Consider the following 20,524-nt stretch of genomic DNA (forward strand, 5'->3'; position numbering starts at 1 on the left):
CAGAACCATTGGCGGAATCTTCATCGTCAGAAGAAATGAGGAACCTGGCATTGGTTTCCAGCTCTCTTATTTGAGTTATCTCTTCAGTGAGGTCAAAACCTCGGGCGTGGATCTCTTCAAGGGTCTCCCTCCAAGATTGGCACTTAGCCAGCTCCTTGCTCCGTTTTTCCCTATTTGAGGCCTCCCTTAGCTCTGTTTGAACAGCCTCGGCATACCTTAAGTACACATTGATGGTTTTATCAGTCGTGGCATTCGTCCTCTCCACTTCGGCCCTAGCTTCAGCAATCTTAGCCCCGGCTTCAGTGAGTTTGACCTCGAGCTCCTTGATCTTCTTGGCCTGGGCCAAATTTGTCACTTTAATACCCCTGAGCTGGGTCTCAGCCGAGGCCAGTTGGGCTAGAGCATCCACTTTATCAGCAACAAGCCAATCTATGTTCTCCTTCCATCGGTTGCAATCGGCCTTTACCTAATCGATCTGCTGCAGCTGAGATAGTGAAGTATTAGCCTCCACAGTAAGGCCAAGAAGACCATACTCTTTCAAAATCACGGTTACCTGCTTGTCCAGCTCAGCCTCGTTTTCACGGGCTTTGGCCAAATCGGCCCGAAGGTCCTTGATCTCCTCCTCCTTTTGGTCGCAAAGAAGCCTCAGGGCCTTCTCTTCATCCGAAGACTTCTTGAGCTCGGCCTCACATTGGCTCAGCTCGGCCTTGAACTTGGTAATAGCCTACTCAAAAAATAAAGAGATATCAGTTAACACAGAAGGAGGAGAAAACAAAGAACGTTTTGCAACAACAAAACTTAGTGCTTACCTGAGAGAAGAGACGATGAGCCTCTTCAAAAAGGGTAGATGCATCATTGAGGCTTGAGCGTCTTTTATTGCCTCCTCGAAAAAAGATGGTAGAGAAGGGGAATGACCTATTGTCACGGCCTCGAGCTCCCCTACTCAGGGTGTTCTGATTAGCTTTGAGGTTTTCGGCACTTGTACCCTCTAGTGTACTTGTTTAAGGTGGGGGAATGATCTCGATCTCTGGGGATTCAGGGGCTTTCCCCGAGTCTTTCTTTGGAGTTCCCTCACCATGAGGCGAGGTCTCTGGTTCGGAGGGCTTGGCGGCCTCGACCGGTTTCCTAGTTCGGGGCACCAACGTTGATACTTCACCCTCATTTTCTTCATCATCCGGGAATTGGTGGACCGAATCTACGTCCACATGAATAAATTTCTTCCTTAGCCTTTGAGCAGGGGCTTTCTTGTCTTGGGGATCTTCAGGCTTCGAAGCCCTTTTTCTCTTGTTGTCTTTTCCCATTTTTGGAATAGGGGACTCGGTCTCTTCCTCGGGCAGGGCCTGCCTCATTTCAGAGACAACTCCAATGCCTGCATAGATAAGCGTAAATGTGGAAAATATCTCCAGAAAAGGTAAAACATCAGAAAAACTGGGAGAAGAACTAACAGTGGTGTTTGGCCTCCTATTTCCCCCTCGATAAATCACGCCATTGCGCTCGTCGTACGAGGAGGTTACAACTAATTTTTGGACCCAATCCTCGAGGTCGGTGACCGCATGGGGTATCCAAGCAACAACTACAAAATAGGTAAAGGCATTACGAAACTCGGAAGCGAAATATGAGAGGGTATTTGGAAAGGGACTCCACTTACGTTTAAAGTTCCATTTCTATGGGAATGGAATTTTTTCCCTAGGGATGACATTCGAGGTCCTCACTCTAACAAACCGGCTCATCCAGCCTCTGTATTTGTCCTCGTCGTTACTAGCAAATAAGGCTTTGCTTGATTGATGTTGAAGCTTGATCAGCCCTCGAAATAGCTGAGGCCGATATAGCCGAATGAGATGGTTGAGGGTAAACTCTAACCCCTCGGCCTTGCTGGAGAAGTAGCGCAGCATGATCACGATGCTCCAAAAGGAGGGATGGATCTGGCTGAGAGTAACCTTGTACCTTTTGTAGAAGTCAATCACTACTGGATCAAAGGGACCCAGTGTGAAGGGGTAAGTGTAAACACTTAAGAACCCCTCCACGTGAGTGGTGATGCTCTCCCAGGGGTCGGGGATCTGTACCACGACTTCGTCTCCCCAATCTCAATCCTTCTTCATGGCCTTAAGATGCTTCTTTGATATCGAACTAATATATCGAGATACATGTTCGCATCGGCCTCGAATATTGGGGGGATTTTATATATTGAAATCCTTCTTTACCACACAGGGGACGGGAATGATTTTGTTAAGGGCCGGTGCTACAAGTTTGGCCGGCCGGGAAGAAGAAGAAAATGCCTTCTCTTTTTGGGGGATTGTTTTAGAAGTTTTGGGCATGGTTTTAAGCTAAGAGATGCGGAAGATAGCGGGGCGTGGTGTTTTCTGGGAGCTTGGCATTTTCCGGCACTTAAAGGGCGTCAGAAGCAAATGATGAGAGAAAAAGATGAAGAGGAAAGGGGATCAAAGTGAATGTACTGAAGAGGTAAAGTTCTTAATTCAAAGGAGGAGCCCCGTATTTATAGATAAGCGGTGACGGTTCGGCAGCGCTAGTGGCCGACCATTACTGGCATGCATTTAATATTTTGGGGAAGCAAACCGATGGGATGTTTCGGTCACTTCGAGCGCCTACGTCACGAGTATGATGCCATCATCAAGGGTTACGGAAAATCGAGGTTCAAATCGTTTCTTATCATTTTACTCTAAGAAACGCGGGGTTAAATCACGTGCCCCCGATTTTGTGGGCTCGAGGGCTCGCATCGAGGAACATAGGGCTCGAATCAAGGGGTAAGCTCAGTATGGACCGGGCTCGAGTTCGAGGGCAGAACGTAAGGGTCAATGATCGGAGGGCACGACGAGTACCGAAGCCAAGTATGACCAACCTCGAGATTGAGCCGTTATGGGTTTGTTACAGAAGGACAAGATTCCCGCCACGTCCCCAAGATGGTGGCATAAATTCCGGAATTTATTCGTACGGCCTAGTACGAATCCGTACTAGGCGGTTAGACAGTTGTCCCAATAAGATTCCTTATTGTAAATAGAAATGTACCTTATTTAGGGTTCCCCTATTATATAAAGGGTGCCTCAATCATTTGTAAACATCATCAATCATTGGCAAATAATATACTCTCTTACTTTTTCGCTCATTGTTCATCAGAATTGTCCTTTATCTTTACTATTTTTGCTTTACTGTTCTTGATTCACCTCGAGGTCACTTTGGCTCGAGGTCAAGACTAGTCTACTTTCTGGTTTGGTTTTACTTATTTGCTTTGTTTATATGTTATACTTCTTGGTTATTAATTAGTATTGAATTAAATCACATATATTTAAAACCACAAATCAAATTTAATTGTTACTCATATTTTCGAGTTAAACAATTTCACTTCAAACTCTCGACATTTTAGTTAACAACAATGGCTAGTTTATCATAATTTAATTCAAATTTAAGTTTATCCACCAACTCTTAAACAATTTTAAACTGCAAGAAATAAGACTTTTTAATCATCACAGAAAGTGAAAAAGTCGTGGTAAAATTCTTTTTTGGTGGCAACTTGAGAGTCGGTTAGAATGGTCCCTTGTCACTTCGACTGTAATGGGATGGTTGGAATTCATTGTTCTTAACTAGAGATCTTAAATTTGAGCTTAGAAAATAAAAGAATTTTTTTCCCTCCTAGTGAAGCTTACCTGACGCATATCTCAATTGATTGGATCAACCACTTTCGACTATCGGATTATCAAAAAAAATAAAAAAAAATTAATAATCCCTTCTTAAGACATTCGTGGCTATCTTTAAAATTGAAGAGACGGACAAGTCGATATAAAATGCTTTATGCATGTTTCCTTATGCCAGTGAGAAAGAAAACTTATTTTGTGCCTCACACAACTGATACTATTTGTGTGAGGCCTCTTTTTTATCTCATAACTGTGTGAGTCCTAAAATTTTGTGAATCAAGATATGTAAAATATGTGTCCACAAATATGTAAGATGAAAAAAGGCCTCACACAATTAGTATCAGTCGTGTGAAGCACAAAATAAAATCACTCGCCAGTGAGAAAAATCAAACCATTGAAGGCGGCATAAAATGATTTAAGTAGTTTTCCCTAACAATTAGAAGAAGCCAAAATTAAATATATGTGTAGGTAGACTTTAGTTTTGACGGCAACAGGAATTAAGCACCGGATGCTGTCCCCTGGGGAAAATACTATCCCCAGTCACGACTAATAAAATGACAAATTTCCGATAAGGATTGTGATAGTGTAGTGAGTATAATTTTGGAGTTGAATTCTAAGAGCCTGTTTGGCCATGAAAACTTTTTCATTCTTTTTTAAAAAATATTTACTTTTTCCGAAACTAGCGTTTAGCCATAAAATTTTCAATTTTCACTTGAAAATGAATTTTAAAATTTTTCAAAAATTTGAAAAACTCCAAAAAACTATTTTTCAAAATTTTCGTTTAGGTTACTCACAAAAATTCAAAAACAGCCCAACATTATATTCATGTCTAAACACAACTCCAATTTTCAAATACGATTTTCACATTTTCTTTTTTGGAATTTTATAATTTTTATGTCCAAACACCCACTAAATATAAAATTACCATTATCGGGTAACATTTTACCCCAATATAAGACTTTTTATCGCAAGTCAAATTTAGTCAGGCCAATATAAGTAACGAATATCGAATAGGAAGGCAATATTATACATTTAAATAAAAATAAAATCATAAATGTGGTTTTTCTATGGACAAGAAAGATACCCAACGTGGTCCTTTTCCAATTCAATTACACTCTACCATTTAGGCACCACTTAAAAAAGAGAAAGTGCGGGTACTATACTAGTCCATCCCCACATCTTGCAGCTCAGTGAAGCTTCTCTCTCTCTCTACATCTTGAATGATCACTCAACATTGTGGTAACAAAATCAAACATGAATTAGAGAGAAAGCAAAATAAACACAATGAAAGTTAATTTCTTGAGCAACTTCTTGATACTATTAGTTAGTTCTTTTACAGCTCAATTAATCAATGGAGTAGCAGACACCCAAATTCAAGATTTCAATGGCAAGGAAAAAACCAGAAGAATTCTGCACCAACCACTCTTTCCAGTTACTTCATCTCCACCACCAAATTCAGAAATATCTCCACCTATTGACCCTATTTTCCCCAGCCCAGACCAGCCCTTTTTCCCAGAAGTTCCCACAGTACCAACTTCAGATCAATCACAACAACAATCTCCACCAATTCAAGCCAATTATGGGACTCCAATTTCACACCCTATTGCTCCTCAGCCACAAAATCCAACCAAGAAACTAGCTATTGCAATATCAGTTGGAATTGTCACTTTAGGAATGTTATCTGCTTTAGCATTTTACCTCTACAAACACAGTGTTAAACAACCTGATGAAACTCAAAAACTTGTTGGTAACAACAATTCTCAAGAAAGAAACAATCAAGAATCAAGAATGCCACCTTCCAATTTTCTTTACATTGGTACAGTTGAACCATCAGCCAATAACACATCAGCTAACCAATCAAATGTTGCTAATTCTTCCCCTTATAGAAAATTGAGCTCTGTTAAAATATCAGATAGGTATAGACCAAGTCCTGAACTTCATCCACTTCCACCATTGAGAAATTCCATAGTCCCTCCTATAATTAATTCACCCCCGAGAATGTCATTATCTGATGAGGAGAATCATAACACCATATTTTACACTCCATGTAGTAATAGGATAAACAAGCAACTTAGAGTAGAAAATCATGTGAATAAATCTATTCCTCATTCAAAGAGAACATCTCCAAGATTGTCTCTTTCGGGTTCATCCCCTGATATAAAACGCGCTATAATACCATCAGTTAAACAAAATTCAGCTTCTCCTCCACCACCGCCTCCGCCTCCGCCTCCACAGCAAGATCATTTGACGGAATTTCCAGAAGAACCTCCATTGCAGCATAAGAAGCGAGCGCTATCTTATGTGCCACAAAGGGCGAAATTCTCATCACCACCACCTCCACCAGATATGTCAAGGCTTAAATCAATAAGCAATCAATACCAACAAACATCAAAAGTCCCAGCTCCCCCTCCTCCGCCACCACCTCCTCCACCTCTACTATCAACACCCCGAAAACTTGGAAGCAAAGCCGGCTCAAAGGTAAGGCCATTGAAGCCATTGTATAAATATGTATTATTAGGTATATGATTCTTTTTGATTTGATCAATTGTTTGGATGATAGGATAAACTATGATTCTGGTTTTTCCTTCTTTAGTTATTTCTCTCTCTTGTTTTACTGATCCGTAGATAAGCAAGTCCTTTTGTGTCTCATTAGTTTATGAATTAAATGAAATAATTTTAAGGTCATCTTATTATGATTTTATTTTAGGCTATTAATTCCATTGAGCCGCCCTTGCTTGGAGGATCACAGAGAAGTATTGGTTCAACTGCTTCTTCGCAAGTGTTAAAGCCTCAATCAAGTAGTCCCACACCAAAATCAACACCTGAGAGTGAAAAGAAAAGGCCTTTGGAAGAACAAAACGGAGAAGCCAGACATGATACCGACACTACGGATGAATCAAAGCCCAAGTTGAAGCCTTTACATTGGGACAAAGTACGAGCAACTTCTGAAAGAGCCACGGTGTGGGACCAGCTAAAATCGAGCTCTTTCCAGTAAGTAGATGAATAAAGATTGATATCATCGACTAATGGTAAAGGAGCATATTTTTCATCAAAGAAATATAACATTTCTAATTTCAGGTTAAATGAAGACATGATGGAGTCACTCTTTGGATGTAAAAATTCTGCTAATTCAGCTCCAACGGATACTACTAGGAAATCAGTTCGTCCTCCTGTTGAGAAGGAGAACAGTGTTCTAGACCCGAAAAAATCACAAAACATTGCCATAATGTTGAGAGCACTGAATGTAACTAAGGATGAAGTCTCTGAAGCCCTTTTAGATGGTATGTGATATTTTCCACTCCTTTGCATAAATAAGGATTTAGAGTATGCGTGGTATTACAAAAGTCATTTTTAATGAAAGATGTTTTCTTGGATAGATATTGTCCATGAAAAATGTTTGCCGGTCCTGATGAAATTTTTGAGTTCCAAAGATTCATAATAATTTCTAAATATTAGTTGGAGCAAAGAATATGAAGTTAAAAATTATGACGGTTGTAAGAAAAATGACTCTCATTTATGAGTGAAGGAAGTCCATTTCCTCTTTTTGATGGAAAACGTTCTCCTTCCAGCTAACCAAACACCAGAAAATGACTTACTCATGGAAAAACATTTTACTGAAAAGTGACTTCCGTGGATATCAATACTTACTGCTATTGCAAAGCTACTTCTCTGGTTGGCTAAATTTCACATACATTCAGTTCCATATATGCCAAAACATTTGGACTGCAATACCAGGGCATAAGCATATAACAACATGAATATCATATTGACATGGGAATTTATTATATCTGTGACACTGTATCTTTTTTGTCTATCTATTTTGATCATCACCGGAAAGTCTTTCTTCAAAATTCATATATATGGGAATGTATTTTGATGATACAGGAAATGCAGAAGGATTGGGGCCTGAACTTCTGGAGACTTTGGTCAAGATGGCTCCAACAAAGGAAGAAGAAATAAAACTAAGAGATTACAACGGGGACACTTCAAAATTAGGGTCTGCAGAACGATTCCTCAAGGCTATTCTTGATATACCATTTGCCTTTAAAAGAGTCGAAGCCATGCTATATAGAGCAAATTTTGATGCTGAAGTAAAAGATTTGAGAAAATCTTTCCAGACCCTTGAGGTATTATCAGCTTTCTACTTAACTTTCACCTTGCTAAGATTAGCCTATGAGTCCTATAAAACACATTCACATGTTTTTCGTCAATATTGACTTCTCCCAGACTCTTAACTATGCTGAAAATCTTACACCAGTAATCTTGTGCCTGAATTTGGAGTTGATTTTATCAATGCGAAACTATGACAATTTCTTAGAAACTTTACCACACTTTGTTGCACTGGTAAATTTGAGCCACTTATAGAGGAATCATGCACACCTATCACTGATTTGAAGGCTTTAGCAGGGCTGATGTAGAGCCCGTTTAGCTTAGCTGATTTAAATTAGCTGATAAGCATTAGATGCTGAAAAACACTTTTAAGTATTGAAGCTGATTTAATAAATAAGCAGTTACGTATTTCGATAAAAGTGCTGAAATTGAAAATAAGTAGCTGAAGTGTTTGGCTTATTTTTGGCTTATAAGCGCTTGACTTATAAGCACTTTTAAAATGCTTAGATTATAAGCTGGTCTAGCCAAACACCCTCATACTTTGCTCTTTTAACTTAATTTTACATATTTCTTTTAAACAAGTTACAAGAATATTTTTTAACTCTGGTGCAATGCCATTTTGAACAGGAAGCAAGTCGAGAACTAAAGAACAGCAGACTATTCTTCAAACTCCTTGAAGCTGTACTCAGGGCAGGAAACCGCATGAATGTTGGCACTAATCGCGGTGATGCCAGAGCGTTCAAACTTGAAACTCTTTTGAAATTGATAGATATAAAGGGAACAGATGGAAAGACAACCTTGCTTCACTTTGTCGTCCAGGAGATTATCAGATCAGAAGGGCTGGGTTCTGATACCAGGGACGATAACCTACCAAATATATCAAATATCAAATTCAAAGAGGAAGAATTCAAGAAGCAAGGGTTGCAGGTAGTTGCTGGATTAAGCAGAGAACTCGGCAATGTGAAAAAAGCCGCAGGAATGGACTCAGATGTCCTAAGTGGCTACGTGTCAAAGCTCGAGGCTGGACTTGTTAAAGCTAGATCCATTTTGCAATATGAAAAGAAAGGCGCGGAAGGAAACTTTTTTGAGTCAATGAAAGTATTTCTCAAGGACGCAGAAGATGGTATAGTGAGGATTAAGGCGGAGGAAAGAAAGGCTTTGTCTATGGTCAAAGAGGTGACGGAATATTTTCACGGTGATGCTGCAAAAGAGGAAGCTCATCCTCTCAGAATATTCGTTATTGTGAGAGATTTCCTCTCTATATTGGATAGCGTGTGCAAAGATGTCGGGATGATGCAGGATAGAACAATGGTTGGTGCGGCAAGATCATTCAGAATAGCTGCAACTACCTCACTGCCAGTCTTAAATAGATATAATGCGAGTCAAGATAGGCGTTGGGATGACGATAGCTTATCACCTTGACGTTATGTGCAAAAATGATGCTAGGACCGCACTCCTGTCCAAAAATTATGCATTTTGGAGGCTCCGACAAGGGTGCAATGACATTTTTGGAGGTTCCGAGCAACACATGTTACAATTACTACGATGTAGGAGGAAGACAGGAAAGTGGCATCACAACTTAAGCAATCTCACTTCATTAAGGAGAATCAGCATCTGGTGCTTGTAAGTAAAAGATTTGCATCGAATTGCCCGGCATCATGACGAGGGAAAGGCAAAAGAACTATAAATGGTCCAAGAATTAAACCATCAAACAAGTAGACATAAGAATCAGAGGCTGCAATATTTTGGGATACTGTCAAAAGCAACTATTATTAATTATAATCATAAGTTCAACACAAAATGATCAATTTAAAGTAAAGGGGTTATTTCTTATTTCTGTATAGACCTAGGTAAGAAAATCTTGTTCATTTGTATACATAGTCAAGAGACATAAAAGTTCAGTTCCAGATGACATAATATATAGTCTGATCTTGATTTTGGTGTTATCATTTCGGCATTATAAGGAAAATCATTGTCTTCCATCTTGTAATATACATTTGTCTGCACTTTTGTCTTAATTAATTTCCATACAGCTATTTAAAGGTGCATTAAGTGGATCCTACGAAAAGAATGTCGGAACTTAGCCCCCTAAATGCAAGAAAGGGTGAAAATCAGACAAAGTAAAGCATATTCTTTAACTTTATCAGATCTTTATAGATACAGGGCCAGGAGTAAATTTGGATACAGAAATAAGATAAGGAAACCACCAAATGACTGTAAAAAGAGCCAGCTTTTGGTGGTGCTAACTCAAGTGATTGCAAGTCTTTTGCATAAAGCATTAGATTTATGAAGGGATTACAAGTATCTGTGAATAATTTATTGATTGATTGGCGCACTAATATATGAGGTGGAAGATAATGTGGAAAGTAAATTGGGTTCTTATGGATTTCTCATTAACCACAGGCATGAATGAATCTCACTTGATGTTAGACTCCATTAACGGAGTCAATGGAAGCAATTTTAAAATGAAAGAAACCCTAATCGAGAGAGAAAAGAGAGAAGAAGGAAAGATATTTTCTTATTATGTTTTTCTATCTCATTCTAGAATCATCTGCAAAAATATATAGTCAAACATGACTTTATTTATAAATTGGACTGGGTTGTGTCCTATACAAAATTGGGCCCAAATAATAAAATCAAGGGATTTTTACCTATCTATACCATATATCAAACCTTATTACCAAAAATGTTCATAATTTGTTATTTACCCGTGTAGTCCACACTTTTACTACAAATTATATACCAATCCAAAAATAGGTAGATTTTGCCATAAAAAACGCGCTAAAATGAAGGCACCAGATCTGCGTGTGATTCTGTCAACATTAAATTCGAATTGCTGCGTAATTCTCTCCTTCCTCAACGGAAAGAGATCTCTCTTCTCTCACTCAACTACAATTCTCAAAAAACGCAAGCTACTGAAGCTCCAGTAATCAAACGGAAAGGAGATTTCTGTTCTTCATCTTCATCTTCATCTTCATCTGTTCTTCCATATATTTTCCACCATTGATAGCCATTAAAAAGCTTGAAAGCTTTGAATTCAAATTTGGGTTTTCAAAAATCATTATTTGTTTGGATTGGGTGTTGTTGTAAATAATTCGGAATATGTTTAGGAGTTTATATCTCAATTTTGAGGGGTTTGGTGAAGATTAGATTTGGTTTTGACTGAATTTTAGATTGAAACTCGAAGAAGAAGAAGAAGAAGAAGAAGAAGAAGAAGAAGACGTATTTCCAGAAATTGTAGATAAATTGTAGTTAAATTGTAGAATTGTAGATATATTGTAGATAAATTGTAGATGAATTGTAGATTGGGAAGACTAAAACTTCTACAAATCTTCTACAATTATGTCGAAAATGCCAATTATGCTACAATTGAAATGAGAATTTGGATATTAAAATTCAATGTATCTATTTTGTAGATATCTTGTAGATAAATTGTAGATTATTTGTATTCTGATTGTAGATGCATTATTTTCTGTTTTCACAAATCCAAAACGACTAAAGCTTCTACAAAATCTTCTGCAAAAAACAGTCTACAATTTATCTACAATTTTTCTAATTTGACTACAATTTGACTACAAAATATCTACAAATTCTGGAAATATGTCTTCTTCTTCTTCTTCTTCTTCTTCGACTGTGCTAACCAGTAACCTTCAACCACTGCCAAAAAAAAAGAGGTCAAAGAATTTCGAACTCTCTGCCATTATTATTTCCAGTGGGAATTCAAGCGGTTCGATCAAAGAATTTAAAATTTTCTTGTGAATCTGAAAATACGATATTCTTCGACGGTGGTGGGCAGTTGGGGATGATCAACGAGAGGAAGCATAGGAGCATCGTGAGTTGTGTGTGTGTTGTGAACAGTTGAGATGAAAGGAAAGAGAAAGTGGGAAGATACAGTCCTATAATTATGCCTAATATAAATGAACCCTTAATTATATCCCTAATTTGAATTATGGTATAGAAATGGTAATTTGGTATGCTTAAATGTAATAAACACAAACCTTAAACATTGAGGGTAATAAGGTTTGATATATGGTATATGTAGGTAAAAATCCCTACAATCAAAAGTATTGACTAAACTAAGTAATGGGCCTGGTAGTAATGTATTATTCAGCCCAACCCACCCCCTCCTCAAGCTGGAAGGGGAAGCCACTCCAAACTTGCCAAGCAAATGATAATGAAGAGGGCCGGCAAGAGACTTGGCTAAAATGTCAGCAGGTTGATCAGCAGTAGAAATATAATGGAGAGATATCAAATCAGATTGCAAACAATCACGAACAAAATGACAGTCATTATCAATGTGCTTGGTCCTTTCATGGAAAACAGGGTTCTTGGCAATATGCAAAGCAGCCTGGCTGTCACAAAAGACCTGAATAGGGGAAGAGAAGACCAAGCCCAGGTCACCAAATAAGCGAACCAACCAAGAAACCTCAACTACAACTTTCCTCAAAGCTTTGTACTCAGCCTCAGTAGAGGAAAGAGAAATAGTGGGCTGCTTCTTGCATTTCCAAAAAAAGGGGCAGCCACCAGAAGTAATGAAGAAACCTGTTATAGACTTGCGAGATTGGGTACAAGCAGCCCAATCAGAATCAGCATACGCCACAAGAGAAATATCAGAAGAGTTGGAGAGAAGAATGCCTTGTCCAAGATCATTTAGCAGGCATCTAAGAACATGGAAGGCAGCTAACACATGAGGAACCTGAAGAGTTTGAAAAAATTGACTCAAATACTGTACAACAAAGGCAATATCAGGGCGAGTGTGCTGCCGAAAATTCAATTTGCCCACTAAACATCTATAGATGCTGGGATCAGTAAGAGGTTGGCCCATATAAGGGGTGAGCTTGGCAGAAGACTCAAGAGGTGTGACCACTGGAGTAAAGTGATTGCAATTGAATTCATTCAATAAATCAGAGGCAAACTTGTGCTGACTAACCAAATACCCTTGAGGAATCTTCAGAACTTCAAGACCCAAATAAAATGGACAGATCCTACGTCCTTGATCTTAAACTGGGAGTCCAGGAAGGACTTCAAAGTGTCAAGCTCATTCACATCATCCCTAGCAAGTAATATATCATCAACATAAACAACAATGACAGTAAGCGAAGAAGAATATGACTTCGTGAAGAGTGAGTAATCATTCTTTCTAGAAATGTAGCCCCTTGAGGACATGGCTTCAAAAAATTTAGAAAATTATTGTCTGGAAGCCTGTTTGAGGGCATAGAGAGACTTGAGAAGCTTGCAAACCAAAGGAGAAGAACCTGAAGCCATGGGGGCAGAAATCTGAAGACCAGGTAGAGGTTTCAAGTAAACCTCTTCATGGAGATCACCATGAAGGAATGCATTATTCACATCAAGTTTGATACACAGTCCAGTTCCTCTTGGCAGCAAGAGAAAGGAGGCACTTGATGGTGGTGAACTTGACAACAGGAGAGAACGTCTCATTGTAATCAATGCCCTCCTTTTGAGTGTCACCCCTAATGACCAACCTGGATTTATAACTTTCAATGGAACCATCAGACTTTTGTTTGATTTTATAAACCCACTTACATAGGATAGGCTTCTTGTTAGGAGGAAGAGGAATAATTTCCCAGGTATGGTTTGCATTTAGAGCCTTAAATTCTTGTAGCATAGCCTCTTGCCAAGCAGGATGGGATGCAGCCTGTTGGTAATAAAGAGGTTCTTGCATGTGCAACTCAGTAGGAGAAACCTTAGGGATGGTAGGATCATGTTTGGTAACAGCTGAAGAACATATATAATCTTTGAGGTAAGGAGGAATGTGACATACCCTAGTGGATTTTCTAAGAGGAGGAGAGTGTGGCAAAGGAGGTGGTGTAGGAGAATTAGAAGAATCAGGGACAGAAGAAGGAAGAGGAGAAGAAGGTACTGAAGGAAGGACTTGAGGAGAATAAGGAAGAGAGAATGAGAAGGGTATACTGTCCTCAAAAGGAACAGAAGAGAAAGGCTGTACAGGAGGAGAGAGAGAAGAATAAGAGAAGATGCATTAATGAAACACAACATCTCTAGAAAAGAAGATGGAATGATTGGTGAGGTTAAGTAGTTTGTATCCCTTTTTACTACAAGGATAGCCCAAGAATACATATTTGATAGCTCTAGACCGAAACTTATCCCTCATAGGTTTGGGGGTAGTGGAAAAGCATAAACATACAAATGATTAGAGGTGATCATAAGATAGAGGATTACCATGAAATCTTTGAAAGGGAGAGGTGTTGTCTAGGATAGAAGAAGACATCCTATTAATTAGATAAGTTGCAGTCAACACACATTCATCCCAGTATTTAACAGGAAGATGAGATTGAAAGAGTAGAGCTCTAGATGTTTCCAAAAGATGTTTGTGTTTTCTTTCAATGGTTTGATGAAGAATCCCATTTTTAGAGAAGAATGCTTTTGCTTAAGAACTCCCACCTAGTTCAAAAGCATTATCTGCTCTGAATGTTTGTACAGATGAGTTAAAATGTGTTTGAACCATTTTTGCGAAGGTTTTAATGATTGCAAATGCATTGCTTTTACAGGATAATAAATGGGTCCATGTTACTCTGGAGAAGTCATCAACAATGGTAAGAAAATACCTAAAACCATTGTATGTTTTGGTGTTATAGGGACCCCAGAGGTCTAAGTGAACCAGCTGAAAAAGGGAACTGGACTTGATGTGACTTTCAGGAAAAGAAAGTCTTTGTTGTCTAGCCACTGGACAAATAGAACATGAAAAGGATTGTTTAGAAGGAATAATGTCAGATAAAACTGAAATTGATTTCATCTTATGAAGAGGCATGTGGCCTAATCTTTGATGCCAAAACAATTCCATCTTATTAACATTTGTAGGAGAATTATAAGAGGGACTGGGGAAAGGGATGACAGAATTGAAAACATTACATGTATTAGAAACATTACATCCAGAATTGAAAGATGCATTACCAGATGTATTATAGATAACAGATGGATTGACAGGAATAGAAGATGAACACTCAGCATGTCAGGGAGCAGAAAATATAGTCCATGTGTCACGACCCCAGTTCGCCCTCTGTGAACTGTCGTGACGGCATCTAGTCTCTATGACTAGGTAAGCCTAACAAATTGCGAAAAAAGAAACAATAGAATCAAACTAGCCAAAACTGCAGAAATAACAAAATGAAACGTTTAAGATGCCGCTCGGCATATACAATACAACTCTCAAACTGAAACTACACTTCCCAAAACCCGAAATCTCATGAAATCATAAGCTATTGAATAACTACAAGTGTCTAACTCCAGAATGTCTAAACAAAAGTAAATACAGAAGGGATGATGCTATAAGGGAGAATGGAAAGGGACTCCTCGATCTGCGGACGCGGTAAATATACCTCGAAGTCTCTAGAGAATCATCTCGCCTCAAGGGTAGTAAGGCTGAGTCGAAGTATCTGGATCTGCACATGAAAAACATGCGCAGAAAAGGCATGAGTACACCACAGTGGTACTTAGTAAGTGCCAAGCCTAACCTCGGTCGGGTAGTGACGAGGAAAGTCAGGGCCCTACTGAGTTTAGATGAAAAAAAAAGGTATAACAGTACATAATAAGATAGTATAATTAAGTTCAATAGTAAGAGATAACACAGGATAGTAAGAACAACAACAACTACAACAGAGACAAAAATAATCACAGAAGGAATACAGCTTAACACAGAGGTAACAACCGGGATCTCCCACGATACCGTCCTGTAGTCCCAAATATAAATATCCAGTGGATCTACCGGGTGCTGTCCCGTAGTCTAACTCATAGTACGCGGGGATCTCCCGGAATACCGATCCATAGTCCCAAATGTAAATACCCAGTATTGGGGGGGATCTACTGGGTGCAGTTCCGTAGTTCTAATATAAAAGTGCAGAGGGATCTTCCAGAATACAAATCCGTAGTCCCAAAGTAAACATGCAGGGGGATATCCCGGGATACCACCCGTAGTCCCAAAGTAAACACACAACAACAACACGAAGAATACTCAATTCAATTCAAATTTCATACCAAGGTAAAACAAGTATTTCTAACCTAGCATGCTGCACATAATCCAAATAAGCCAGTTTGAGCAAGTAAAGCAATTAAGTCAATTAGACATGCTTCCATAAGCTAACAGTAAGCTTAAATTGCAAGTAGTATAAACAGAAAAGGAAACACAATTAAAGTTACTTAATGAAAATAGGATTTTCAACAATTAGCACAAGTACACACTCGTCACCTCACGTACAAGGCATTTCAAATATCAATAATACCAAATCCTAAGGGGAGTTCCCCCACACAAGGTTAGGCAAGCCACTTACCTCGAACCAGCTCAATCAACTCGAAACTACGTTCTTGCCACGAGTACTCGACTCCAAATGGCCCAAATCTATTTCAAATCAATTGCATAATGTAAATATAACTTCAAGTAACTGATTCCACTAATTGATTCTAAGCTAATACGCAAAATTAGGAAAAATAACCAAAATTCCCCCGGGACCTTGTCTCGGAGTCGGGTAAAATTTACAAATTCATAATCCTCATACTTTCACGAGTTCAGTCATACCAAAAGTACCAAAATCGGACCCCTAATGGTCCCTCAAATCACCACTCAAAACTCTCCAATTAACCAAGCCCTAACCCCCAATTTTACCACTGATTTTCCTTCAAATTTCATGCTTAAAATGATAAAAATCACCATAATAACGAGCTTAGGAACCAAGGAACTTACCTCAATGAATCCCTCTGAAAATCTCCCTTGAAATTCGCTCTCCAAAGCTTCTTCCCATTGAAATATTATGAAAAATAACCCAAATTCACGAAGGAAATCTTTTATACTTTCTGACCCAAGTATTTCGCACCTGCAGCCAGTTTCCGCTTTTGCGCTACCGCTCCTGTGGTTAAGGGCACCGCTTCTACAGTTTTCACTTAAGTCCCCTTCTCCGTACCTGCGACCCAGGCTCCGCATCTGCTGTCCCACAGGTGCGGCACACCTCCCGCTTCTGTGTCTTCTGCTGCCTTCACCTGTGGCCACATTTGCGGTTTGAATCTCGCTTCTGCTGTCATCGCACCTGCGGAACCTAACTGCAGGTGCGGTTATGACAGAAAAACTCAATAGCTTCAGCTGCAAATTCCCAACTCCAAACTTCCCGTTAACCATCCGAAATCACCTCGAGGCCCCCGGGACCTCAACCAAAAGTACAAACAAGTCATATACCACTATCCAAACTTATACAAATCTTCAGAACACCTCAAACAACATCGAATCAACCAATTAACATCAGATTCAAGCCTAAGGTTCCAAGAATCTTTGGAATTCCACTTTTGATAAAAAAGTCTATCAAACCTTATCCAAATGACCTAAAATTTTGCACACACGTCACATTCAACACTACGGAGCTACTCCAACTCTCGGAATTCCATTCCGACCCCTAGATCAAAATCTCACTATCTAACCGAAACTTCAAAAATTTAACTTTCGGCATTTCAAGCCTAATTATGCTATGGACCTCCAAAACACAGTCCGAACACACTCCTAAGACCGAAATCACCCAACGGAGCTAACAAAACAAACAGAATTCCATTCTGAGGCTATCTTCACACTGTTCTGACTACTTTCACACCTCTTTTTTACTACCCCCGGAAGGGTATATATAAGGGAGTTTTTTTCAATTTAAGTGACAATCGAAACAGGATTATTTATTAAATTCAGAGTCACCACTTGGGATAATTTATGGTGTCCGAAGTGTCCAGTTTAAAATTTCGAATCGAGGAAAATGACTCTTATTTATGGTCTGCGAACACAAAAATCCGGGTAAGGAATTCTGTTAACCCGGGAGAAGGTGTTAGGCATTCTCGAGTTCTATGGTTTTAGCACGGTCGCTTTGATTATACTTGGTTTATTAAATTTGTTTAATTACTTATTTTATAACCTATGTGCTTCCACCTTTTTTTATTAAAATTATCTTAAAACAGGTCACGCGTACGTGTACCTATTTGTTTGGCGCATCAAAAATCATGTCACGCGAACGTGTCTGTTGATACCCAATTTTTTTCTATATATTTTTAATATGCAAAATACTTTCAAAATAGCATATATATGTATGTATAAGTATTTTCAAATGTTTTATCATTTTTTCTTAATTTCTTTAAAGATTTTTAAACCAATATATTCCCCTATTTTATTCGTAAAACCAATAATAATTTCCAAAGTTATTATTTTGGCGATTCATTTATTGGATTCTCATATTTATACTAAAATATAGCTAATATACATTTTGCATATTTTTATAATTTTATTTAGTATTTTTAAAGCTAAATTGCATATAATTGCAATTTTAGCCTCTTTTAGATTTAATTGCGTTTATATCTATAATAATTAAGTCCAGTATTTTTAATTTGATAGATATATACTATAAATCATTTTAGTACCTTTAATTTATTTACAGAAATTATTTTATTATTTTTTATAAATCAAATAGGAAACATTGGCTATTTAAATGTTAGCCCCATTTTATTTCAATTATAGCCTGATTTTGAACCCCAATTGAACCCAATTTGAAGTCCAATTACTCCGACCCAATTGCTATCTGAACCGACCCAAACCATATTATATTAAACCGCCCCACTTACCCGTTCAATCCAGGCCGTTGATCAAAATGATTAACGGCCACCAGACCCCCTTACCTTAACTAATCCCAAACGACCCCCTAAACCCTATCATTCCTCACAACACGCCGCCTCTGAATCCTCCTCCTATTTTAATTCCTCTCTACAACACCCTCAAATCCTAGCCGCCTCCACCCTAATCTGCCCTAACCCATGGCCGTCTAAGGTCATCGGAGACCTGTATCAGCCTCCCATGGCTTCTACGTGTTTGTTTCTATGGTCTCATGACCAGATCATGAAGGGGATTGGTCCAGACTTTGCTCGATGACTGTTCTCCAGTCGTCTTTAATCTTTCTCCGACCATCCATGGCCATTCGAGTCAGACCTTTGACTCTCCAGCTTAGATCAATGTCTTTCGAGGCCTTCCTCGTCACTTGGGGTTCTTCTGAAACCCTAATTTCTAAGGTTATTTCGATTTCTTTTAGATATGCTTCAGATCTATGTTTGCTCTGAACTTCAAAGCGTTTTTCTCGAAGTTTCTTTTAAAAATCTGCTTCCAAAACTCTTTATCTTTTTCGATTAGGGTTTTCTTGTTAAGTTATTTCAAAACTTTCTCGGATTTTTGACATGTTTTGCTATGTTTGCTCGTATTGTTCTCCTCTCTGAGTTTGCATGATAAAAACTCTAATTTCTTCTGAGGTTTCTGGGTCTATTTGTTAGTTTTTTGATTTACTTGTTTATCATCTCTAGACTCGATTGGTGTTGAAAACCTTAATTTTTGGGTCTATTCGAGTTCCTGAGATATTTGTTTGTTTGATTTACTTGTTTATCATCTCTAGACTCGATTGGTTTTAAAAAACCCTAATTTCTTTTGGGTTCATTCGAGTCTCTAAGTATTTGTGTAATCTGTTTGCTCATCATCTTTAAACTCGATTGGTTTCAAAACCCTAATTTCTTTGGGGTCTATTCGAGTTTCTGAAACTGCTTGTGCAATACATCTGTTTGAAGTTGCTTGACTTAATTTGAAATTCCTTTGTTTCAGTATCTCTTTTCTTTATGTGATTCTGGGTTCTTACTATCTTTGAAAATTGACTATGTCTTCAGAAGGGTTTTTCACTTGACCCTTTACATGCTTATGATATTCTATCTTTTTCTCTACTACTAAGTCACTGAAGCTTGACCTACGTGACTATCATGTTTCGAATGTTTGCTATCTACTATTATTGCATGTTGTTTCCTTTTGCCAATAGTTTGGCCTCGCATGTCCAGTGTTTGTGCACTCTATTTATATGCTGAGTTTCCTTCTTTGATTGATCTTCAATTGTGTGACTTATTTCAAACTTTTCTTTTGTGAAAATCTGATTTCATTCGCCTGTTAAGGTTAATTGATTTCTTTCCTTGTTTTGCCTTACTGAATCCTTTCCAAAACAAGTATATTCCTGTACTTAGACTTAATCACTTACTCAATTGTTCTACTACTTCTTTTATGACAATAATCAGTCGCTTATAAATTGATTTCTTTCCTTATTTTGAATCTGTCATTGCCCGTTAAGCAAGTGATCCCTTAATTAAAGGCAATCATGTGTGTAATTGATTCTGAATAGTGATTGTTTCCATGTTTGTGGCTTATTACTTCTCTTTCATTCGTTTTCAAAAGCTATAAATACCCTGTACTTCTCTTCTTTCAAACAAACGAACACAAGACATAAATACTTGAGTTCAGACACACACTCCACTAAAATCTCTCTCTTTTCTCTGTTGCTACTTGTACTGCTGCCTACCTAGCCGGCTGAAAGCCAAGGCTAGGCTGTGGGAAGCTTGCTTATTTTTCTCTGCATTCGCATCTTTACTGGTATGTTCTAATTTAGCTTCTACATTAACAACAACATGCTTCTTTACTGTTTCTTGCATCCTTGTTTGTCTCGTGTTTGTATTTAACCAAGTTCCATTATTAACCATGCTGTAATCTGCCCTTTCCTGATTCTGAATTAATGTTTTGCCATTACTTATCATGACTTGTGAATCCTAAATCCCCACCCCAATATGTTCAATACTTGTGGTTGGTTTGGGGCATGACAACATTGGACATTGCTGTGCATGACCCAAACCTGATTCCCCTGGGGTCATAACCTCCATGTTTCTCCTAGATATTGTGTATTCTGATTGGTTTGTAGCAT

The 20,524-nt window shown here is 38.4% G+C and overlaps 1 protein-coding gene across 1 annotated transcript; it reads left to right on the forward strand.

The window, feature by feature from the left end:
• The first annotated feature begins 4,798 nt into the window (after positions 1-4,798).
• LOC104235643 (formin-like protein 6) lies at positions 4,799-9,703 on the forward strand. The gene is made up of 5 exons (XM_009789452.2): positions 4,799-6,125; positions 6,355-6,638; positions 6,726-6,928; positions 7,533-7,774; positions 8,385-9,703. Exons 1-5 carry the CDS (start codon positions 4,932-4,934, stop codon positions 9,177-9,179), a joined length of 2,718 nt encoding a protein of 905 aa, XP_009787754.1. The 5' UTR covers positions 4,799-4,931; the 3' UTR covers positions 9,180-9,703.
• Positions 9,704-20,524: the final 10,821 nt, after the last annotated feature.

The sequence above is a fragment of the Nicotiana sylvestris genome, chromosome 9 (genome assembly GCF_000393655.2).
Source record: "Nicotiana sylvestris chromosome 9, ASM39365v2, whole genome shotgun sequence".
NCBI lineage: Eukaryota > Viridiplantae > Streptophyta > Magnoliopsida > Solanales > Solanaceae > Nicotiana > Nicotiana sylvestris.

Excerpts from the sequence above, each read along its gene's own strand:
- LOC104235643 (XM_009789452.2), top strand. The coding sequence starts at position 4,932 with ATGAAAGTTAATTTCTTGAGCAACTTCTTGATACTATTAGTTAGTTCT. Across the intron at positions 6,929-7,532 it reads CTCTGAAGCCCTTTTAGATG|GAAATGCAGAAGGATTGGGG; the intron begins GTATGTGATATT and ends TTGATGATACAG. Across the intron at positions 7,775-8,384 it reads AATCTTTCCAGACCCTTGAG|GAAGCAAGTCGAGAACTAAA; the intron begins GTATTATCAGCT and ends CATTTTGAACAG.